Below are 25238 nucleotides of genomic sequence, written 5' to 3'. Positions count from 1 at the left end.
AGGGATTTTTGTGTTTCCTCTTGAAGGGCTTCTAGCTATTTACCTGTGTTCTCCTGTATTTCTTTAAGAGAGTTATGTCCTTCTTAAAGTCCTCTATCATCATCGTGAGATATGATTTTAAATCAGATTCTTGCTTTTCTGGTTTCTTGGGGTATCCAAGGCTTGCTCTGGTGGGAGAACTGGGTTCTGATGATGCCAAGTAGCCTTGGTTTCTGTTGCTTATGTTTTTTCCCTTGCCTCTTGCCATCTGGTTATCTGTGGTGTTAGCTGGTGTTGCTGTTTCTGACTGTGGCTTGTCCCTCCTGTACTCACAGGCTTATATGCATTCCTGGGAGGCCAGCTGTCTCTTGGAGGTATTTGGGTATAGAGGGCTATGGCACAGGATCAGCTTTGGGTGCACATGGAAACCCAAAGTCAATTTTTTCAGTAGAGAATCTCACTATGTTAGTTAGGATGGCCTTGAACATGCCATGTATCCCATTTTGGTGTTGTACTATTTTGTTTTTAGGTAATCTGAGTGCTCGTGCTTCAGGCTTCTGAGTGCTGGCATTGTAACTATGGGCAACCATGCTCACCTTATCTTTCGATTTCTCCTTTCTTGAAATAGCTGCTTTATTAAAGGTCATGTGTTAAGATATGGGCCTTAGTTCTTTTGCTTTAGTAGCCTCCCTGTCATGTACACTAGGAGAGCTGGCACATCCTTCCCAGTGTGTAAAGCCTGCAGTGGATGGTGATACTATTTAGGGATAGGTAGGGAGAAGCCTATTTACTCTTATTTCAGCACACTGGGCTGGGGCAATTCTTCTCTGTGTCTTGTGTTCAGGATTATACAGTTGTGATGTCGGTTTTCCCTATTCCTGCAGCTCAGGTGTTAGCTAAGATCAGCTGACTTGCGATATGTCTGGGTCTTTGTAACTTAGATCTTTAAACCATTCTCAGTATAAGTTGCACAAATTCCAGAATCCTGAGGAAGCAGGCCCACTTAAAAGTTTGTTATTAGAAGTCAGAGGCATAAAGCAGGAATGTAAATCTTCAAACTTCCAGAAACAAACTGCCTTTGCCTACCAGTTTCCAAGTTTCCAAGTCTGATCTTTCACTCTTTTCGAGGTCAGAATCTGTTTTACTTTTAAAATATTCACGATTCTTCTGTATTATAGTTAAGCCTTGTATAATTCTCATTTTATATGAGAAAAGAATGCAGTTGGTATACTATCTTGTCTGTGGCGTCCTCAGTAATGCTGTCCCGCAAGCAGTTCTCCAGTTGGCCACTAGAGGACTCCAGAGGATTCTAGGTGCTTTTCCTGATCTGGTGATAGATGTCAGTGTCTTAGCCCAGTGTCCCCAGTTCAAATAGCTTGTCATTCCTTGATTAGAACCACAGATGGAAATCTACAAATGTAGTCTTCTGAGAACTACTAGGAAAGTAATAGTTAAAAATGTTTCTGAAAAATACTGGAATGATTTTTTTTTTGTACTTTATTTCAAGTTTAATATATTTCAAAAATATAATTTTGAAAAGTCACAAACATTTAGTGCTTTCTCTAAATCAACATAGATTTATATAAAGACATAATATAAACTTGTTAAGCATGAATATACAGTTTCTCCCCTCCCAATAGACAGTTTTATGCTTTCAAATAGAAGCCTGGTTGTTCGTGAGGTGATATAAAGTATTAAAATGCTATTGCTGTTGTGTTTTAAGGGAATCCGAGCCCGCATTTTGGAAACTCTGGTTATGCTGCTGCTTCTTGCGTTGCTGATTCTTGGGATGGTGTGGGTGGCTTCCGCCCTGATTGACAGTGATGCTGCCAGTATGGAGTCTTTATATGGTACCTGATTATTCTTTTAGCTAGTTCCTATGGTGGGCATCTGAGTTTGGGATACAGTTATGTCTGTTTTGTTTTGTTTAAGACAAGATTTCTCAGTATAACAGCTTTAGCTGTCCTGTAACTTGCTTTGTAGACCAGGCTGGCTTCAAACTCAAAGGAGATGGGCCTGCCTTTGCCTCTGGAGTGCTGGGATTAAAGGTGTATGCCATGCCCAGCATGTTTTATAAACTTTAAAATAAATCTTTGTGTGATTGACTTTTTGTTAACTTACAGAATCTAGATGTCTTTAGAGATACTTAAGCAAAGCAGTGAATACTACTCATTTGTTGAAAATACTAAGCAGTTTTCTATATATTTTTGATTAATTGTTTTTTGTTCTTAAATTTTTATGGAGCATTTTCTCCCTTTGAAACAGATTTCTCAAAAGGGTTATTTATTATTTTCTTACTTTAGATCTTATTCTATAATTTAGAAATTAGACTACTTAATACACTTAAATAGGCAATTACAATGTTTATCACATGTTGGTACTTATTAAGATAAAACAGACTATTTTAATGTGCCACACTTTGACTTACTAAAATGCACTGATATTTTCACAGATCTCTGGGAATTCTACTTGCCCTATTTGTATTCTTGCATTTCACTAATGGGATGCTTGCTGCTTCTCTGTAAGTATTCTTCAGTGACACTGACAGGAAAGTGAGCTTGTCTTGGACCCTGGAAAATTGTGCCAGTTTCCTAATGAAACTCCTTAATGACAGGGGTTGTTTTTTAAGTTGGCCCCTTTTTTTATTGTTCTAGATAGATTTTATTAAGCAGAACTGTGAAATAATTGGGTACTTTGTTCACTAAGAAAAGTCTTTTGCACTGGGTTGAATACACAGAGGCATCCACACATACCACAGAACTCTTAACAGTGTCCTGTGCCCCCCTCCCCCGGGCCCCCACCATACACACATTCTTTACATCTGTTTCTAGTACAAATGTAACACTGGATTATTTTAAATGGCAAGAAGATAATTCTATTTGAATTTGTAGTCTTTATTTCAAAATCAGTTTGGTTTTACTGAAGACATCACACAGTATCTCAAGGATAGTTTAAGTTGTCAAACAGTTTAAAGGACTTATGACTGTCCCTGTCATTCTTAGATACTCTCTTTTGGCTTAGCTCGCAGGTGAAATTGTCTCTGTGCTTTTTCTGAGTCTATTTAGTTTGTTTTAAGCAGGGAGTGTTCATCCTTTAGGAACCTGACCATTATAGCTGCTGTTTGTTCTCACATTCCATGTGATATGCCTGCCCCCTCACACTGCTGGAGCTCTTCACTGGGGGAGGTGAAAGGCCTCCTGACAAAGTACCTAGAGAAAGCTAAGCTCGAGATGAGAGTGTACCTAGATGCTCCTTAGGCTGCTTTGCCTGTCTCACTGCATGCTGAGGACCTCTTTCTCACCAGTCACCTCATTTCTACAGTGTGTACTCCAATTGGCCTGTCCCGTATGTTCACAGTGATGGGTCAGTTGCTGGTGAAGCCAGCGGTAAGTATTTTATTTGTGTTTGCTAAATACTTATGCTTATATTTTTGATTATGTAAAAATATTTAAAAAGCCGAAGACAGTATTTTTGTTGGTTTATCATTCATATTTTTAATTTTTTAAAAAAGTTTTTAAACCTTGGAAAGAAAGTCTGTTTTTCCTTTTTTAAAGTACTAAGCACATGCACTTAGGTAAAGTTTGTATAGAAAATCTCGAGACAGATTTTTTAAAGCATCTGTAAGTTTCTGTGTGTTCACCACCCTGCATCCAACTGTGGTGGTATCTGTTTCACAGTCAGTCACAGAGCTGACCAGGATGTGGATCCCTCAAAGTTGATCACATAGCTGACCAGGATGTGGATCCCTCAAAGTCGATCACATAGCTGACCAGGATGTGGATCCCTCTGATTCTACAGAAGGAGAGGCTTGGGGATTGTAGTTCTTGGCTGTTTGGGACACAGAGTGAGAGCTGTTTATAGCTAAAACAAGTAAATCAATCAGATTCCCTAAATATACCTAAAACAGAGACAAAACTAAAATTGCCCATATCTATGCTTTGATTTATAGACTAGTTTCTGAAAACATGTACATTGTGTTTGAATTATATTTTACCTCTCAGAAATGTTATATATTTATTTTAAAATGACTTTTAGTGGGTAGTAATATCTGTCTCTGTTTTTTGGTTTTTGAACTATTTTACAGATAATAACGTCTTAGCTACCCCTGGAAAATCTGTCATTTAAGTTGTTTCCCTGCATCCTCATTGCCTACAAACTCAGCCTCAGCTATCTACATGTTTAGGGTTTCCCAGCATGACATGCTGCCCCCCACTTCTGCTCCTTCACAGACTATCATAACAGTTTGAAGCTGCCTTGCTACTGTCCACAGAGGTCTGTCTGTCTCTTTAGGGCTTGCTCTGTCTGCACTGCTGCTCACCTGCCGCAGCCCCCAGCAGGCTCCTGGAGGGACATTCAGACACCACTGTGGTCGCCATTGCCTGCCTTCTCCATAATTACCGGTGTTAGTGGCTTGTACCTGACCAGAGATATCTGCTGAGCCATTTTGGCTGTGTGTCTGTCCTCCCTTTGTGGTGATTTCATTATGGGAGCATACTGAGGCAATATTACAGTAGATGATCTTTCAGTAAACTCTCATTTGATTTTGAAAGTTACATTCTCTCATTTAGTTCCTTCTAAAAGATGTTCTGTGATACTGAACTTACTTAGTTTTTTCCTACTTCTCTTTTTTCCTTCTTTCTGTATACAATTTTTTAGTTTACGTTCTTGGTCTGAGCTTTTGTTATTGCTCTGCCCTGTGCTCTGGACCTTCTTTGTCATCTGCACCTCATCTACAAATGGTAGTGAGAAGATAAGGAAGCCCTTTACAGTCTGCTAAGTGCTGGTTAGCTCGGTGCTGCCAGCTCCACCTCCTCATTTATAAAGCAGTGTTTCTGAGTCGCCTGTGGCCATGCGGCCTTTTTAACAGCACCTCTGCAGCTTTAGTTGTCTTTACTCTTTTTCCTAACATCCAGTGACAGTGGCTAGTTACTGAGTAATTATTCGTCTGCCCCATGCTGCTTCTAAGTGTTGTGTGTGACACTGTTTCATTTCATTGGTGATGGTAATCTGATTTTCTAGTTTTGTAAATTGGCTTCAGGGAGGCCCAGTAGCTGGTCACAGAGCCGAGTAAACAAACGTAAGTTTGAACCCAGAACCCAGGCTCCAGACCACTATCTTCTAGTCCTTTATGAGTTCAAGACTAGCAATTTCCTCCACATGAACTTGCCTCCTCTCTACCTTTGTGTTTGCATGTGGCTTTCTCTGCCTGAAGTGCCTCTTGTAGTTTTGGCTGTCTATCAGATGTGGTATTATAGGCCATCAGAAACATGGATGAGTGTTCTCTCTCCTCAATTGGAAGTACTTTTTCCGTCTGACCTTTGCAAACATTTATTTAAGCCTCAGTTTTTAACATTTATTTTAATCTCAAAGTTACTGTGTGGAATTCCTATCTTGGTTGCTGTCTCCATGGGTGCCATGTCCCAGTTCCTGTTAGTCCACAATAGGAATGAGCCAGGACCCTGCAGGCACTGGGAGTGTCTCCAGGAAGTTTTTGCTTCTTAGGCTAGGAAGTGGTGAATATACTCAGTGCTGGGACACCCAGAGGCACATGACATACACCTCTGAGATCCTGTGGCCAGTCAGCTATAGTTGGCATTATCAATCATTTGTAGTCCAAAAGGAAAGTCTTAGGAAAGTGTTAGGCCTTCGAACAGGGAACATGATCAGTTTAAATTCAAACAGTGGAAAGTGATAGGAAACAACAGAGAGTTCTCGTCCCCAACCCCAAGAGTAACAGTCTTGGGTTACTCTCCATTGGTTATCCAGTTGACTTCATCATAGGTCATGGCTGCTGATGACCTCTTGCTTTCTAGCATGTGATGCTTCTTAGCCTTGGTAAGGTCCCTTGAGAGGTTTCCTTCCCCCTCCTCCTTTCCTGTGATGGTTATTCTGTGTCTTTGTTTATTATCTACTTTTTCTTGTTTATTTTGTTTTTATTGTTTTATTACTCCTAGTGTGGATCTAGTGGCACATCTGTCTGGTAGAAGCTTAGTGTCAGGCTGAAGGGACCATAGAAACTTGTGAAAGGATTGGAAAGCAATGGATTGCTTTATGAATATTTCAGATGCTGATCACATAATTTTAGAGCAACTCATCAGGTGGGCAGGTGCACAGAAGCAGTTATACCATCCTTCCTTTTCTCCAGCAACTCTTCTTTTTTTTTTTTATTGCTTTGCTAGAATCAGTAGCTTGAGCAAGAGAGAGCACTACTGTCAGCTTTCATGCTCCTTTCAGAGCCACGAAGACAAGAGTATTTTCTTAGGACAGTAGGTTAACAAGGCCAGAGCTGAATAGAAGTTTTAGGTTTTATCTGACTTGTGGCAGTGCAGACACTATCCCACCAGTGATTGATGAGTGCTTTCCCCCTGCAGTTGAGTGTTTGTAAACACACTACTTCTCTAGGGCTTTGTCTCGAATGAATTTTATGATCTGAGCTTCCCATGCTCATGGAAGTACTTATTGTATCTAGTTTAAAAACAAAACAAAACAGGATGTCCTGTGTATCTCTGATACAGTTTATGGGGTTTTTGTTTTGTTTTGTTTTTATTTTTATCATTTTTTGTTTCAGTTTTAAGACTGGGTCCCAGTGTGTATTCTAGCTAGTCTGGAACTTGCCATGTAGATGAAGCTCGTCTCCATATGGTTGCGAGTTGGCTTGTGCCTGATGAGAATCCAACCCAGGCCCTCTGGAAGAGCAGCCAATGCTCATAATTACTAAGCCATCTCTCCAGCCTCCACCTTACAGATTTTTGATTTAGAAAGTGGGTAAAAAACCACAAGGGAGGTAGATATACTAGATGGTCTCTTCCTTTTAGCTCTAAAGTAATAGCTTGTACATAAAGATCTATTTGCTATGTATCTCTCTCTCTCTCTCTCTCTCTCTCTTTAAAATTCATGCTCCCATAGTCCCTGAGAATACTACAAAGTGTAATCCCTTAAGCTTTAAAATATCCAACTTAGATGCATGTTATATCAAGTTGTGAAGTATTTGGTTAATACTAAAATAGAAAAATATAAATGTATCAAAAATAAAGTATATAAAATATAATAAAGTTTTCATAAATTAAATTTTAATTTTAGGGTCTTAGTTATTTGAGTCAATATAACACATGGTCCTAAAAATGATAGGTTGCAGAGCCTGAAGTGTCATAAATGTGAGTGTGTCACACTGCTTTATTGAGTAGTTTATTTTTCAATTTAGATTCTTGAAGACCTGGATGAACAAATTTATATGATTACTCTAGAAGAAGAAGCACTCCAGAGAAGACTACATGGTATGTGTGTTATATAGTTAGATCAGGTAGAAAAGTTATTTAATTCAACAGAGACAGACAATTGAAGAATGGAAATATAACCCTCTCTGAGGCTTACAAGTGACAAAAGACCTTCCTGACACAGGGAGCCTGTGGAAATTAGAGGGGGGTGGGTCAGGGCCAGAGGGCTAGCTCCCCAGCAGACTTCCACAATAGCTCCTTGGACATCTGCAGTTAAAAGGTCTGTACACTGCCCCATTGACTGGGGCCTGCTTGTTTTCTTCCTGCTGAGAGTTGAAGGTAAGAGTAGTCTTTCTTAGGAGATCTTCAGGAACACTGTTGGCTCAGATGATTTTTATACCAGCTTTGGGTTAGTCCAAGGGTGATTGGACCTGTTCTAGTTGGCAAGTTGCCTTTAAAATTATCTTAGGAAACTCTTTAATAGAGTATTGCCATGATTGGCTCCTGCAGGCTATTTCAAATGGAAACTAGGAGGCTGAATTATTTATTATATAAATGATTCTAGGATTAAGTTGACATTTGATTGTATTAAGAATTGTAAACTTCTGAAGTTTATTGGTTTAACATCCATAGAGTGGAAGAAGCAAGAAGAAAAGAGCATTTTATGATTTGCTGTTTTAAACTTTAAAAAAATATTTATATTTTTTGCCTGCATGTGTGTCTGTATACCTTGTACATACAGTACATAGATGACAGAAGAAGACATGTGATAAAGATGGTGTGAGCCATTATTTGGGCGCTAAGAATCAAATCTGGGTCCTCTAGAAGAGCAAGCAGTGCTTTTAACCACCGAGCTATCTCTCCTACCCCAGTGATTTGCTAATTTTAGGAAAAAGTAGAAGTAGGCCTTTAGTTAGGTAAGCCTAACCTTTATGGATTTTATTAAGTGTGGTATAATGTTAAGTGCATTTTGTTGTTGCAATTCTTTTATATTTTAAATTATAAAGCAAAAGTATGTTTTACCCATGCTCTGGGAAGAATTACAGAACAGCAAGAATATAGGACTCTAGCAATATGCTCATGCTGCTGCTGTGTGGAATTGATGATGGCATTTTACTAATGGTGCATTAGTGTGTGGGCTGTGAAGTGTTATTCCAGGCAGCTTTGGGGTATGTGTTTTCTCCAGTGCATCCTTACAGTGCTCTAGAGAGGCCCTATAATTGGCTGGTGGTAAGAAGGACTTTGCTGTGGGGCTAGCACTTGTTTCACTATGAAGGTAGCATGTTATGTTATAGCCAGTGCTCTGTACTTGCATGGAATTCCCATGTCTTTTTGAATGCATTAGTGTAACTGAAACATGGAATGCCTAACTGTGGCTTCTCCAGTGTTCTCTGATACTTGACTGTGCTGCTGTATAAACTGTTGAGTAGTTTTGTTCTCTTTCATAAGCCATGCTAATGAAACAGCAAAGTTGTGCTTGGGTACAGGGTCAGTGCCCTGAGGAAGTCGTCCTGTCCTCAGCCTGCCCACTTTCTAAAGCCCAGCCCTGGTTTTGTATTAGATATGGTGCAGATGAATTAAGACTATCTCAAGATGATTAACTTGTTGACTGATGAAGAAGGAAGGAAGGAAGGGAGGGAAGGAAAATGAATGGAAGGAAGGAAGAAAGAAAGAAAGAAGAGAGAAAGAAAGAAAATGAAAAAGGCTTAGTTTCCAAACATATAAGAGAGTAGGAGGGATCCACAGAGTTCTACACAGAGATCTGAATTCCATGCAATCCTGGCAGAACTCTCCTCCTCCTGTCCCTCCCATAGCCTCCTTCAAATGCTGCCTGGAGGTTCAAGGCAAAGGGTGTACTTAGCCCTCATTCTGTGACAGGTGGCAACAGATGAGGTCAGTGTTTGGACTCCTGACTATGTGTTTCTAAGTATCTTATTTCTGACTAGATTTTCATGTTCCCTAGCTCCCGTAACTTTCCATGTGCTGCTTATATCTGAAAAAATCAATCCTCTTGTGACTCCTGCACCCTCAATCTCCTCTTTCTGCTCTCTCCAGTGCTAGTGCTGTTGTATCTCCAGCACCTTTGTGTTGTGACTGTCTTCTCACAGCTTAGCTTTGCTCTGGGGGAGAGTGACACACATTCTGCAGCACAGTTGAACTCTTTTCTACACGCTAGCCTTTTTCCTGGGGTCCTGCTCATTCCTCTTCTCCTCTCCAGCACTTTGATCTCTTGTAGTCCTCCCATCTCTGCTACCAGATCATTCCAGCTTCTCCTGTCCTAGTAGCTCCTTGTTCCCTAGAACTCTCTTTTCTGATCTGTGATTTTTCTATGCTTGTTATAGCCTTTCCAACTTTGGGAAGCATCTTGGCCTTCTGTTCTGATATTCTGGTAGTAATATTTTTTTTCTTTTCAAGACAGGGTTTCTCTGTGTACTCTTGGCTGTCCTGGAACTCACTCTGTAGACCACGCTGGCCTCGAATTCAGAAATCTGCCTGCCTCTGCCTCCCAAGTGCTGAGATTAAAGGTGTGCGCCACCACTGCCCAGCAAGTAATATCTTGGCCTTGCTTTCTACAGTGTTCTGATGCCTGCACATGTCACACTCAGGCATCCACACTCCTAGCTAACCCTCCTGTTTCTTCAGCTCTTTTCTTGTCATTCTGTATTTTCTACACTCTTTCAGTAGAAACTCAGCATGCCACTCTCTCAGTAGCCTTCACCCTCATATGTGCAATCTGATACCCAAACACTTTTGCTCAAGCCATATTGACTGGTGGATTAGAAATGGAGCCTGCCTGAGTGCTTTCTCAAGTCCTTGTCTATTTTCCAGGGCTGCACCTTATCTGGTGAAGCCCAAGCCTTGCCTACTTTTCCTAATTTTGATGCTTACTCTTGATTATCCTGCTTGCTCTTCCTTCTAATATGTGACCATTCCTTAAGTTTACTTTAAAGTCTTCGGATGGCTTTTCTAATTTATTTATTTATTTATTTATTTAGGCTTTTCAAGACAAGGTTTCTCTGTATACAGGACAGCCCTGGCTGTCCTGGAACTCACTGTGTAGACCAGACTAGCCTTGAACTCAGAAATCCACCTGCCTTTGCCCCCCAAGTGCTGGGATTAAAGTCATGCGCCACTATGCCGATCTTAATTATTTCTTTTGTTTTTTTGACATTATGATCCTTTTTCTCTTTTCTTACTCCAAACCCTCCCATATACCCTCTTTGATCTCTTTCACATTCATGGCTGTTTTACCATTAGTTGCTGTTATGTACAATTGAGTATACAACCTACTCAGTCTATATAATATTACTTACATGTATGTTTTTAGGGCTAATCACTTGGTGTTGGGTAACCAGTTAGCATGCTCTTCTCTGGATGTTTTTAGGGGTAAGCACTTGGTGTTGGGTAACCAGTTAGCATGCTCTTCTCTGGATGTTTTTAGGGCCAGTCACTTGGTGTTGGATAACCAGTTAGCATGCTCTTCTCTGGATGTTTTTAGGGCTAAGCACTTGGTGTTGGATAACAGTTAGCGTGCTCTTCTCTGGGGAAGAGTATTTCTTCCACTGTCAGCATTCCTTAGTTGTGTTGCAGGATATTTGATCACACTGTGAACCCTGAGATTGTGTTATTTACTGAAAAAGAAAACTTTTTCTAGTTGTGGTGTGGCTCAGCCTTTAGCACACACTTCTAATCCCTCTGGGTAGACTACAGATACAACCTTAGTGCACAGTTTTAATTCTAAACAATGATGATAAAGTTAGTTTGTAGAAGGACATGCTTGAAAGGATGTTTGAGTAGCAGACAGAGTGATTAATCAGAGAAAGATTTGACAGAAAAGGATTTTCCCAACTCTCACCAAGAGTTAGGGAAAGTAAAGCTCCTCAAGAGAACAGTGCAGAATGGGAGGAAAGCAGAGGGTCGGCACCCAGAGTGACTTCAGAGAGAGAACAAGCTAGACAGAAGGCAGAAGGAGCCCGAGAGTGAGAAGGAGCCAGTGGATTAGAGTATATTGCCAAAGTTAGTCTGAGGCCAAGCAGACCAATTTAGGAGAGGCTAAGAGAAAGACACCAGAGTGAATCAGTCAGCTTGGAGAGGAGTTTACGCCAGAACAGCTAAATTGAACCAGGCAATGAGAGATTAGAAAGAGTTAGAAAGGATGAGCTTATTCAGCAGTAAATTTCAGAGGCTGAAAACATTCTAGGCCTAGATAAGATTGTAAGAAGGCTAGATGCTTCCAGGACTAGTCAGTCCTAGGTTAGCAGTAAACCACCCAGGTGAATCAAAGTTACTTTTACATAGTTACCTATAATTCTTTGTATAGAATTGAGGCCCATGGATCAATAAGTAAAGACAAGGAAATTTAAATTCTCCTGATCTGTAGGCAGGCGTGGGGCATGGGAGAGTGGTACAGCAAAAGCCCCCGAGCCTAGTGTAGGCTTTTGAAACCTCAAACCCCATACCCAGTGACAATTAGGGAAATGCAACACTTTCTTCTACAAGGCTACACTTCCTAATCCTTCTAATTTTTTAAGATAGTTCCACTCCCTGGTGGCTAAGAATTCAAATGTATTAGCCAATATGGGGTATTCTTACTCAGACCACCACACTCCTATTAATAATAGCATCAAAGGAGATAAAATACCTATAAATAAACCTTACCAAGGTAGTAAAGGATCTCGGCAATGAAAAAGTTAAATATCTGAAGAAAGAGATAGAGAAAGACACTAGAAAAATTGAACAACATCCCATGCTCATGGATTGTTAGAATTAATAGTGTGAAATAACTATTACTTAAAGTTATTTATAGATTCAATGCAATCCCAGTCAAAATCACCATCTTATTCTTCACAGAAATAAAAATAACTGTCTTAAAATTCATATGGAATTACAAAAGACCTGGGGCAGTCAAAACAATTCTGAGCAAAAAAAGGACAATGCTGGAGGGATCACCGTTTCAGATTTAAATCAATAACAAAGCCATAGTAATACAAACAATATGGTACTGTCACAAAAGTAGACAGACCAATAGAATAAAATCCAAGATCCAAGTACATGTAACTTCAGCCATTTAATATTTGACAAAGATGTCAAAAAGATAAGCTAGAGAAATGAAAGCATCTTCAATAAATGGTGCTGGGAAAACTGGACATCCACCAGCGAGAAGAGCTGTGACCAACTCCAAATGGAGCAAAGGACTAAATTTGAAACCTGAAACATTGAAGCTGGTAGAAGAAAACACAGGAAATACTGTCCATCATATAGGTGTAGGAAAGGACTTCCTGAATAGGACTTCATTTGCCAAAGAAACCAAACAGCATCTTCACACCTAAAGAAACAATCACCCATGTAAAGAAAAAGCCTGTAGATGGGAGAGAAACTTTGCCAACTATAGATCTGACAGAGGACATGAGCAGAGAGCTCTGAAATGGAAAAAAAAATGTGTTATAAAATATCTCAAAACAATGTTCCTAGTCCCTAGCAATTAGGGAAATGCAAATCAAAACAGCTTTGAGATTTTACCCCAGTCAGAATGACAAAGATCAACAAAGCAATTGACAATAAATGCTGGGTGCAGCATAGTGGAAAGGGAGTCCTCATTCACTGTTGGAGGGATTGCAGACTGGTACAGGCATTACGGAAATCAATGTAGAGAATTCTCAAGGTGAAAATAAATTTACTATGACCCAGTTCTACCACTCATTGACATATGTCCCAAAGACTCAACATCGTACTATACAGATACTTGCTCAGCCACATTCATTGCTGCCCTATTCATAATACCTAGGCCACCTTTTCTTTTCTCGGATATTCCTAACTACCTCAGTTGCTAACCTTGTTTCCTGTTACTTGAGGAAACAGAAGCAACTATGAAGAAAATTTACCTGCTTCTTTCTTCTTCCAAATTTGTCACTGCCCTATTCCCTCACTTTGGCCCCATGCCTGGCTTGACTTTACTCTGGCTTGTGTCCACCTTGCTCAGATGCCAGCCCTTGACTCTGTTCACTGACCCAGGGACTTAGCTGCTGCCATTCTGCCTCCCCTCCAAGGGCTGCATGAAGACATTTCCATCTGCATGAAGACAACTGTACATTTTTTAAAATTGTTTTTGTATTATCCATACAAATTGTTCACTTCTGTAGGAGGACAGGAAGACAGAGGTCATGTCTGTCAGGATCTTGATGCCAACCCTTCATCAGTCCTGGATCTGGCTTCCTGAGGGAACACTGTGCATGGTGAAGGCTCTACTCTGGGGCACAGGCCACATCCCTTTGAATTGCACGTCTGTCAGGCCTGTGGTACTCATAGAAACTGTAGACCTCTGTCATGACTCTGACATAGCATGAGGCCCAACTTGATGGCTGATGCTAATACTTTAGTGGGGTACTAGGGACTGAGAAAGGAGAACTGCAAAAAGAGATGATGCTCAGAGGTATGAAGTCTTAGAGGAGCAGTGCTATGAGCTAGTGTACTGCACGAAGAGCACAGTTAATGAGGACAAGGGCTGTCAAATATGTAGGGATACAGGAATACTTGTTCACTTTTGGGGAAATACAAGCGGGTGCAGCCGCTGTATAAATCAGTGTGGACATTCCTCACAAAGATGGAAGTAGATCTGCCACATGATCCAGCTATGCCACTCTTTGACAGATATGCAAGGGCTCTATATCCTTCTATAAAGATACTTGCTGATCAGTGTTCACTGCTACTCTATTCACAATAACCAGGAAATAGAAACTTCCTAAACGCCCATCAACTGATGAATGGCTAAAGAAAATGTGATACATTTACACAATGTAAAGTTGTTTAGTTAAGTGGAATTATGACATTTACAGATAATAAATAGATCTGGAAACAGTCATTAACCCAGATTCAGAAAGATAAATATCACATTTTCTCTCATTTATAGATGTTAAAGATTCAAAGCTAATGTTCACAAGTGAGAGAAAATATGTGATGCATACATACCCATTCATAAAAAGTATTAATGGGGCTATCCTGTAATAGGGTAATAATTCTCCTACTAAATACTATGAGCTAACAAAAACCCAGTGCCAGGGTTTGTGAGTTGTTGGCTGGTGAAGTCCCTTAGACCCCTAAACATTACAGACTATTGCCAGTGCTTTTGGTTACCCTTCCAAACTTGAAAGTAAAGCCCAGATTACATACATGCAGAAATCAAGCTGGTTCAAATCTGGAAGCTTCGTTCCTACTGGCTAGCTTTCATAGTGCAGAAAGTGGTGTGCAAGCTACTGGGGAAGGAAAGCAATCATGTATTACCCAGGTGTGAACACTGGGAACTACAGTAGCAAGTGGCCTGACAAAGCATAATTATGATAGGAAAGTAGATTTGCCTCTTGGTTCTAGGTCTTGATCACAAAGATCCTCTTGCAGGACTTGCCATTCTTGTGAGTGCAACAAGTGTTAGTCCTACATTTTCAAGTCCACCTCCACTACATAGTGCCTCCCCTCACCTGCTTTATTTCTCTGCAGTCCTTCCACTCTGTGACAGTGCCTTTCTCTCCACACTGGACAGAGCTTCTCAGATCAGGGAGCCTCAAAAGTGTGCTCTGCTGTGCAATGTACAGGCTGGGTGTATAGAATATATGTACCCCATGATTGTTCCTTGCATCAGTGGGTAGATTTAAGAAAACAAACAAACAAGGCAGAGCATTAGGAAGGCAGGCAGGGGAAGGGAAACTCAGTAGGAGGACAGAAAACATAATGTTTAGGAAGGGTGACACAGGCACAGTAAATGGCTGGGGTTGGGCAGGTGGGAGTAACGGGGTTTCCCCACTGTTGTCCCTACATTGTCTGTGCAGCCAGAGCTGTTTATCTCCAGGACCCTGCAGCAAGGGCCCATTACAGTAATCAGGTAGAAAATCATTTATAGCTTCTTCCCAGTGCTAAGACGATGCATATATCATTAACATACTTAAATGTTTAAGTAATGCAGAAGCATTAATTGAAATAATTAGATTTTGTGTGTGTATAGCCCATGGGTGTACTGGATAACGTTAGAAGTTCCATAATGAATAGAAATTATTTTTTTTATTTGAGTTCAAAACATTTACAGTTCTTTTAAGGCAATTTATTTTAAACTATTATAGTCTTTGAACTATAATTCAATTCTGTTAGGTACTATTTTCATCTTTGTGATAAAAATTTGTATATCACTTTTGGAGGGGGTGGCAATTTCTTGATTGCTTTATTCTAAGTTCATTTTTTTTTTCAGTACTGGAGATTGAACACTGGGCCTTCTTTGTACATGCTAACCAGGCAGGCACTCTACCACTGAGCTCTCACCAGCCTCTTGATCCTAATCTTTTTTTTTTTTTTAAAGCTGTTCACATTGAAACTTATATTAACTCTTTATTCTTAGAGCACAGAAGTAGTAGCAGTTTTTTCTAGGTTTTAATACCTTTGGGTTCTGAAAAATAAAGGGACTGAAGAGAATAAGATGTGTCTATGCAGCCTCTTCCTGGACCTTGGTGACCTCAGCCAGTTTCTGTGTCATTTTCAGTATTTGATTCTTGCTTCTTAGAAGTTGAGTTTCAGGGTTTTGTGAATTTATCTGTGGCTATTTTGTCATAGTGCTTTCTGTCAGGCATTTCCCTGTGTTACCGGCAGGACGTAGATAGGCTATTGCTTATCTAATGTCATTTATATATGGCTAACACAAAAGCTTTCTTAATCACTGAATAAAAGAATACCTCTTTGAATAGGGATATAAATACCATATGCCCAGTACTATAGTAGGCTATGTGTATAGATTACTGTATTTGTTTGTCTACACATAAAAACACACATACATACACACACGCGTACACACACACACACACACATATGCCACTAGGGAAATATTTTGGACTTCAACTCTATGATTCTATGCAAAGTGTTTGGGCACAGCCTAGACCTGATAATGTATCTTCAGAAAGCATTTGTATATATAGGGATGAAACAGTGACTAAAGTCATAATTTATTTGGCTTCTTGGTCTCTTTGAGTTATTTTCATGATTCTAAAAATTGGAATGTGAATTCCGTTTATGTCAGCTCCCTTTCAACCATATCTGTGTGAATCATATCTGATGGCAGAATAAAGTATGAGGGGTTAAGGGTGGTCTTAACATCTTGTCTAGTTTAAGATTATAGTGCTTGTGTCTGAAATAGAAAAAACACCAAAGCATTTTTTTCATTGTATCTAACATTACATAATATTCTTAAAGCTGGTTGTCTTAATATGTTTGTCCTTGCTTGCAGCTATTAGTAGTGAAAGTAGGTTTACATATCTACCATTTTTGAATATTAGAAGTCCATAACAGCAGGTTTATAGTCATGTGACATCAGAAGCCAAAAGAGACAATAATGTTAATAGCATAGAGATGTGTGTCTGTGTGTGCAGGTATGTATGTGCATGTGCCCGCGTCTCTTCTACAGGCAGCCTCAGTGTTAGTACACAAACAACAGATCTACTGGAGACTTGGACGTGAGGCTTCAGCTTCTAGGTGCCTCAGACACATGTGGCTTCTCTGGGGGACAGTCCTTTTGCTCTAAGGAGCCCTGGGTTTGAACTATCATTTTTCTGTTACTTGAAATAATTATCAAAACTTGAAAAATCTCTCGTTCTTGGAGATGGCATTGCTGGCGAAATTTAAAGTTGTAAGCAGTTAAAATTTTATAGTTACTTGGATCAAATTTTTTAATCTACCCCTTTTGTTTATATGCTAAATTAAAAAAATATAAAGACAATTGGTTTATACCAGAGATTGCTACTTTTGAATAATTTAGTACCCTGATTTATTTAAGGTACAGAATTGTTGTGGAAATAACTTTATTGCATCAAGCTATTTTAATTGTGTACATGCCTTGTTCAAATGTATGTTTGTTTTAAAATACATTGTATATTTAAAATTAAACAATATCTGTCCTTGAACATCTGATGCAATCCTATATTAAGACTGTCTTGTCCGTTGGATAAGCTCAGGTGTTGAAGAGATGCTGGAGTTTGGGAAATTCTGTTATCTTGGGAGCAAAATATTTTCAGTACCACACCAGTTTTTCAACTTAAGAATAAAGCTGGGAAGAATGCCTTCAGCTATTAGTTTTCCTGAATCCAAAGACATGGGTGGGGTAGGATCAAAAATACTCACTTGATCAAAGTTATTGGCTCTGAAGGTATTCTTACCTGTGTAAGGAAGATGAAAGGTGTTGTTTTTATTGCATGGTAGTAACAGTGTAATTTTGAACTAATTGGTGTTGAACTGCCAATCACCTGGGGGGAATGCAAATAGATACTCTTACAATTTCCTTTGAGGTAGTGAAATCTTATGTCGGGGCTGGAAGAAAAACAGAATAATACCGTTAAATTGACCTTAAATGAGCTGCTTTGTGGTTTCCTTGGAGAATCCCTTTTTATTTTTCAAGACTTGTCCTAACAGGTTTTTGTCTACGATTTGACTTATTGACTAGACAATGCTGACACTGAACATTTTGGGTTTGTTTTGAAATAAAATAATGATAATATAGTTTTTAGGATGTTTTCATTTTTGTGCAACTAAATTTATGTAATAGTCAAGTGTTTGTTTACAGTGTGTCATAAGTCCTCATACTGGCCATTATTGACTTTTGGTCATTTATAATGAAAGATTCTGTTTCCTAAAGCTTGATTTTTTCTTGGGTATTAATATATTAGCATGTAATGAAGGAAGGGAATGATCTGAAAACTCATTTCGAGTGACTTTTTGAGGGACAGTAGGAATGTGTTCTTGCTTTTCATGTGGAAGATAGCATCACTTCTTGTGTATTAGGAGTTAGGGCACCTAAAATAAAAGCCACATTTGAGAAACATGACTTCAAAGGATTGGAGAGATGGCTTACAGATTGCTCTACCAGAGGACCTGGGTTTAATTCCCAGCATCTACACAACAGTTTACAACCACCCATAACTCCAGTTATAGGGAGTCTGACACCCTCTTCTGGCTTCTGAGGGCACTGCATGCCTGTGGTGCATAGACATACATTTAGGGAACACACCATAGATAAAAAATAAAAATTTCAAAATGTCACTTACATTATTTTTCTCTGAAGAAATATGCATTCAGTGTTATAGACATTTGTAGTAAACATTGTAGACATAGACAAGGTAGGCTGCAACTCTCTTCACTTCATTTCAAACTGACACCAAAAATGCTGTCCTGGTAGCCATACTTTTCCAAAGTTCAGAATAGTTATCAATTGTTCTCTAGGCTTCAAAATGATGACTGGAAGTAAAGTACCACTATTAGATACTCTGCACCGTGATTTAAAGATCTCTAACAGCCTCACATTCCTGTGCTGTCCCCTCAGTGCTCTGTTTTCTTTCCCGTGGAGACACCTAACTAACTTTGTATCCTAATTGCTTCCTTTTCCCTTTGCTTGCTAGAACCTGAAAACTAAGTTTGTAGACAAACTGTAGTAGTTTTGAGTTACAGTGCTTGACTATCTGTGTACTTGGTGTAGCCCTACTCTTATAAAAATAAAAATTGAATATTGATGAATAAAATAATGAAGCCAAAGCACCCTGGAGACAGCATAGAATTTTCAGCCAACAGGTGGCACTAGTTCTCTATTTTTAGTGATGTGAGGAAATAAGGGGGGGACAAATGGGAAACTTAGGATCTGTGACTATAGGGTCTTAAAAAAGAAGGCGTTTGAATTTCCACAGTGGCCATAGTGAGCTCATGCAGACTCCTTTGCCTCTACTACTCAGGTTAGCCTTCTTTCTTCTGATTCAGTTCTTTTGGCTTCTTGCTCTTTAGTCCCCAAGGAGACCAAGCCTTGGTGAGCTTCCAGCTGTGTGAAGTGAAGTACTACCTGCCCTAACTAGGTGTGAAGGTAGAACACAGCAGCAGGGGAACTTGGTTAGGGTCAGTGAAGACGATGGTCACCTAGCAAGTGAGACTTACTTAACAGTTAATTGGAGAGACAGGAAAGAGTTTGTACCTACCCTCCACATGGAACAAGATGGGCCAAGGAGATGTATGAGAAAAGAAAACAAAGCTATCTAGAGCTTTAAAAAAAAAAGCAAGTCAAAAATGATCACCCAAAGATGCCCATTTCTTTTTTGTTTGTTTGTTTTGTTTTGTTTTTTGTTTGTTTTGTTTTTTGAGACAGGGTTTCTCTGTGTAGCCCTGGCCGTGCTGGAACTCACTCTGTAGACCAGGCTGGCCTGGAACTCAGAAATCCACCTGCTTCTGCCTCCCAAGTGCTGGGATTAAAGGCGTGCGCCACCACTGCCCGAAAGATGCCCATTTCTAATCCTTAGAACCTGTGAATGTGGTACTTTGAAGATATGATCAGAGTAAAGGTCTTGATATTCATGGGCACACAGGGTATCTGGTAGGTTCAGTGTAAGACTGCAGGAGGATGTCCAAAGAATGGAAAAGACAATGGAAGTATAACTGGGAGTGGTTTGAGGAAGATCTGAGAGCCAAGGAATGCAGGTAGCCTTGGGTGCTAGAAAAGACAAAGGTTGACTCTCCTAGAACACCCTAGGGACAGTCTTGCTGACATCAAGAGCTACAAGATGGTAATAAAGTGATGCTATTTTGGCTCTTTAGCTTTATGGTAATTTGGTCCAGCACCATTAGGAAGTTAATATAGTCTTTCTGAAAAATTAATCACCTGGCTGATTGTGGTAGAAAAACTCTTGTGAATCACAGACCAGAATATAGGACTTCTGTCTCATATTGCTCTGTTTGAACACAGTTACTGGCCTCATATATTATGGTTTCTAATTTTTTTGTTTTTATGGGTTTTGTTTGTATGTTTCTTGTGTTCTTTCTTTTAAAAAATTCTGTTTTTTGTTTGTTTGTTTGTTTGCCTGTTTCCTGCTGAAGAGAGATAAAAAGAAAGGAAAGAAAGTGTAGAGTTGGGAGAGTAGGGAAGTGGGGAGGATCTTGAAGGAGTTGGGGTAGAGGAAATTGTGATCAGAATATATTGTATGAAAAATTATTTTTAATAAAAATATATTTTTAAAAGAGTTCAGTGTCAAACTTACCATCTGCAGCTTGCAGTTGTGAAGCTACACACACATTCCCTAAGATGTTAATTATTGACTAGGGCCAAAAAGAAAAAAAAGCAGTATTGGTGTATTCCTTTTACATCTCTGCATTGACACCTGCATTAACACCAGACACTACTGCATGGAAGGAAAATGTAACATTAGTTTTGAAATAATATTTTAGCAAGATGAGGATTTGGAGGAAGGGGTGAGGGGCAGTGAGGAAATGGTTAGCTAATGTCATCAGGGGGTTCACCATGACACAGAATGCTGTAGAGAAAATCAGACTGTAGGCTAAGGCTCTTTATACTGATGTCACAGGGATAATGCTGACTCAGGAGAAGTACAAGTGAGAAGGGAAGCACTGCAATACCCAGTGAGTCGGGGAAAGAGTTACCAAAGTTCCATGTAGCTGAGGAAAGAAGGAAAAGAAGAAATCAAGGCAAACAAACAGTCCAGTTGCATAGAGAGAAAGCACCAGTCCTTACGCATCACTCTAGTGTGTGGGAGACACAGGCTAGTCCCTTGATGTCACTGTCGAGCTGCTGGGAAACCATATGGAAGATTACTCTGGCTCTGTCTCCTAACTTCTAATTATTTGAAACTATTTCCTTATTTTTTTTATTTCCTTATTTTTTAAAGCTACTTTGCTTTTGTGACTTAGTGGAAAGCATCCTGATAAGTACATGCCATTCCATGGGTGACAACAGAGAATCAGAAACCTAGGAGGTCAGGAAATTCCAAGGGAAAACCACAATAATAACTTAGAATTTAGCAGACAAGAAGATGTTGGAATTAGCCAGTTTAACAGAACAAAAGGAGTCTATTCCTAAGTCATCTATGCTTGATTTATATGTTAGAATTCCCCAAAGTCACAAAGGGACACCACCAGATAAGGTAGCATGAGCTGAGAAAGGGAGGGCTTGTTATAAAGCTGTCACGAAGTGGCTTAATCACTACATTCTTTGCTTCTATCCAAGGTACCATGCACTTGCCTCTTGTACATCTTAGAAGAAGAGTAAAAATTACTTTCTCTATAAAATAGAGGGTCTCTGGCCTGGTACAGTAGGAGTGCTTACAGACAAAATACATAGATTCCGTCATTCTCTATTTGAATAGCTGAACTTTAATTTGAGAAGGAAGTCAGGCAGGTTTTTCTCAGGGACGTGTCCAGCTTAAGAGGAAAGCCCCGCAGCTCTAGCAATAGGGAATCACTGGATTGTTAGGAGTGAAACTCATCTTGTCAAAATCCTCCAGAAGTCTGAAGTTCAAATAGGCATTTATTCTTCATGGCTTTGTTCTTAAAACACAAGAACACAATCAAAACTCTGGTGACTGAAGAAAGCCTCTTGTGTGAACACAAGCAGACGTGGGCATGTAGATGTGGGGTACGTGGAAGAATGGCTAAAGATGAACCACCCTCCTGCCCTGTATGGACAAGACCACTTTCATGAGAAAGGCCAAGGCTCCATAATCTGGGACATCCAGTTAGTAGAAAGAGCTCTTGAAACTTGGAAATTAGAAAATAAGCCAGAATGACAAGAATAAGTAAAGTATAAGAAGTAACGTTCCAAACCAGTACAGGCAGCCTCTAGCTAACTCCCCTTTCACATAGGGTTAAGAGAGAAAATATGGTGGAAAAAAAAAAGAATCAAGAAATTGCTCTGATCTGATAGGGGAATTTGGGGATTGAAAATACTCACCTGTGCCCAGTGGATATGTCACTGTACAGACATGTATTCAAGCAAGAACATTGGGAACAAAGATCCTGTACAGTTTACAGTGGCGTTGACAAGCAGACATTCCTGGGGTAAGACTGAGAGTTGCTGCAGACTTCTCAAAAGCAGCTGTAGGCTTAAAGGCTTATCTCCAGCTTGTGGTGCTGTTTTGCACAAGGGGTCTCAATCTTTCTAATGCTGTGACCTTTTAATACAGTTCCTCATGTTGGGGTGACTCTCCAACCATAAAATTATTTTCATTGTTATTTTCATAACTGTAATTTTGCTACTGTTATGAATTGTAATGTAGATATGTTTTCCGATGGTGAAAGGGTCTTTTGACTCCTAAAAGAGTTGCGACCCACAAGTTGAGAACCACTACGTTACAAGGTGCATCTTAGCAGCCAGAAGCTGGAGGCATGTCCTTAAAGAGTATCCTATCTGCAGTCCCTTTCCCTCCTTCTGCTTCCTGGACACCTTGAGGTGTGAGGAGTCTCTAAAGCACCTTGTGGTAAGGTGGTATCAGGGAGAAGCAGGCATTGAAACAAGTCCAAGGGTTGTGACACTAAGCTTTGTGCACACTTTATTCTGATAAGGGTAAGACTTAAAAGTCGCTGAAAACTTAGACAAATAGTGTGGAAAGTTGACGTTCTGAGTTGTTCTGAATGAAGGTACTATATTTTACTGAATGTAATTAGGGTAAATTGGCTGTAAAGACAGAGTGAATGAGGGTGGGCTACTTAACACATCATCTTATTCTAGGTTTTCCTTGTCTTTTTTCTGATAAAGCCAAAGCTTTGCATCTTTCCTTTCCTAGTTGAAGTAGGGAGCACTCCCATGCTTTCATTCTGAGTCTAGTGACGTAAAGGCCCTGATGATTGGCTTGACCTCTTCCTGTTGTGCTGTGCTCACCAAGGCTCTAGAGACAGACCTCATTGAAGGTGTTCTTTCACATTCTTATCTCTTCTGCTTCACCTTTCTTGTCATTCTCACCTATTTCTAAATCTCAATGAAGAAAAGACAGACAGAAGAAGAAGTTGGATATAGTTGGATTGGGCTCTCTGATGGGAATACCAAAGCAAAAGTAGTAGAATGCACTTGGACCAGGAAAAAAGGCCTTGCCATTCATTTTACCATGTGCCTGAGACTTTGCGGTTCTTGACATGGCTGTGGCTAAATCAAAAACACACACTTACTCAAGACTTCATTCTTCAGGGATTTCTCTGCTCTTAATACTGCTGGGACAGAGTTCCTGACACTGGGGCTTCCAGCTGCCTGATTGTTCCACTTGCTTAGATATGTGCTGCTTTTACTAATAGTTTTATTTATTTATTTTTTTGAGAATTTCAAACATGATCATCTGCATCACTGGCCCTTTCTATCTCCTCTCTAACTCCTCTGCCCTGCCAAATTCATGATCTCTTTAGATATTATTGTTACATGTAAATACACACATATGCACAAATGCATATAAGACCTACTGAGTCCACTTAGTTTTGCTTGTATATGTGTGGATGTAGGATTAATCTTTACTGGGAAGTTTCCTATTGGCCTGTCCTGTGAATTGCTTGCTTTTATAACTAGGGAGTCGGGTTCACTTGCTTATCACCAGTGAATTCTTTTTTTTATTAAACTGACAAAATTTATTTTAAAACATACAACTCTTCTTGACATTGTTTTAAGTCACCAAAATAATCTATAATAGTTAAATGCTTCTTAAATATAGATGTCTTCTGAAGCTAAAAGTAATACATACTCAACCAGTTTTTAAAATTTATTTGGAACATTAAACATGATAGAAGTAGAAAAAAAATCTCTTATGAAGTCATCTATGAAAGGAAATTGTAAGAGGTTCCAGATTGGACAGAAACCATTCTATTTCCAAGGGAGAATGTGCAGTGTAACAATGGCTTCATTGAATGAATTGGGTAGTGTTCCTTCTGTTTCTATTTTGTGGAATAGTTTGAAGAGTATTGGTATTAGGTCTTCTTTGAAGGTCTGATAGAATTCTGCACTAAACCCATCTGGTCCTGGGTTTTTTTTTGTTTTTTGTTTTTTGGGCTTTTTTAAAGATTTATTTATTATTATAAATGAGTACACTGTAGCTGTCTTCAGACACACCAGAAGAGGGCGTCAGATTTCATTATGGGTGCTTGTGAGTCACCATGTGGTTGCTGGGATTTGAATTCATGACCTTCAGAAGAGCAGACAGTGCTCTTACCCTCTGAGCCATCTCACCAGCCCCTGGGCTTTTTTTTTTTTTTTTGGAAAGAGACTTTTAACGACTGCTTCTATTACTTTAGGGGATATAGGACTGTTTAGATGGTTTATCTGAACCTGATGTAACATAGGTATTTGGTATCTGTCTAGAAAATTGCCCATTTCATCCAGATTTTCCAGTTTTGTTGTAGCAGGATATGATAATTTTTTGAATTTCCTCAGTTTCTGTTGTTATGTCTCCCTTTTCATTCCTGATTTTGTTAATTTGGATACTGTTTCTGTGCCCTCTGGTTAGTCTGGCTAAGGGTTCATCTGTCTTGTTGATTTTTCTCAAAGAACCAGCTCCTGGTTTTGTTGATTCCTTGTATTCCTTTTTGTTTCTACTTGGTTGATTTCAGCCCTGAGTGTGATTATTTCCTGCTGTCTACTCCTCTTGGGTGAATTTGCTTTTTTTGTTCTAGAGCTTTCAGGTTTGCTGTTAAGCTGGTAGTGTATGTTCTCTCCAGTTTCTTTTTGGAGGCACTCAGAACTATGAGTTTTCCTCTTAGCACTGCTTTCATTGTGTCCCATAAATTTGTTTATGTTTGTACTGGCAGGTTTTGTGTGTCAACTTGACACAGCTGGAGTTATCACAGAGAAGGGAGCTTCAGTTGGGGAAGTGCCTCCATGAGATCCAACTGTGGGGCATTTTCTCAATTAGTGATCAAGGGGGTAGGGCCCCTTGTGGGTGGTGCCATCCCTGGGCTGGAAGTCTTAGGTTCCATAAGAGAGCAGGCTGAGCAAGCCAGGGGAAGCAAACCAGTAAGAAACATCCCTCCATGGCCTCTGCATCAGCTCCTGCTTCCTGACCTGCTTGACTTCTAGTCCTGACTTCCTCTGGTGATAAACAGCAATGTGGAAGTAAGCTAAATAAACCTAAATAAACCCTTTTCCTCCCCAACTTGCTTCTTGGTCATGATGTTTGTGCAGGAATAGAAACCCTGACTAAGACAATGTTGCACCTTCATTTTCATTAGATTCTAAAAAGTCTTTAATTTCCTTTTTTACTTCTTCCTTGACCAAGTTAT

At 39.6% G+C, this 25238-nt stretch overlaps 1 protein-coding gene across 7 annotated transcripts in view; it reads left to right on the top strand.

Annotated features, from left to right (window-relative positions):
• The window catches only part of Lmbr1 (limb development membrane protein 1), a 155032-nt gene that overhangs the window by 92149 nt on the left and 37645 nt on the right, over positions 1-25238 (top strand). For 5 of the 7 annotated variants that reach the window (XR_004121481.1, XM_031380267.1, XM_031380265.1 and 2 more), the window contains 4 exons: positions 1703-1829; positions 2432-2500; positions 3301-3365; positions 7181-7253. Coding sequence is in view for 6 of the 7 variants with exons in the window: in XM_031380267.1 (XP_031236127.1) it covers positions 1703-1829; positions 2432-2500; positions 3301-3365; positions 7181-7253 (334 nt within the window). In the remaining variant the exon portion in view is untranslated. The remainder of the gene's footprint in view (positions 1-1702; positions 1830-2431; positions 2501-3300; positions 3366-7180; positions 7254-25238) is intronic. The other 2 variants (XM_031380266.1, XM_031380269.1) reach the window with 2 other exon arrangements.

Source organism: Mastomys coucha, unplaced genomic scaffold (assembly GCF_008632895.1).
Source record: "Mastomys coucha isolate ucsf_1 unplaced genomic scaffold, UCSF_Mcou_1 pScaffold19, whole genome shotgun sequence".
Lineage (NCBI taxonomy): Eukaryota > Metazoa > Chordata > Mammalia > Rodentia > Muridae > Mastomys > Mastomys coucha.
Note: the sequence above shows the minus strand (reverse complement) of the source record. Positions and strands in the feature narration are given on the sequence as shown.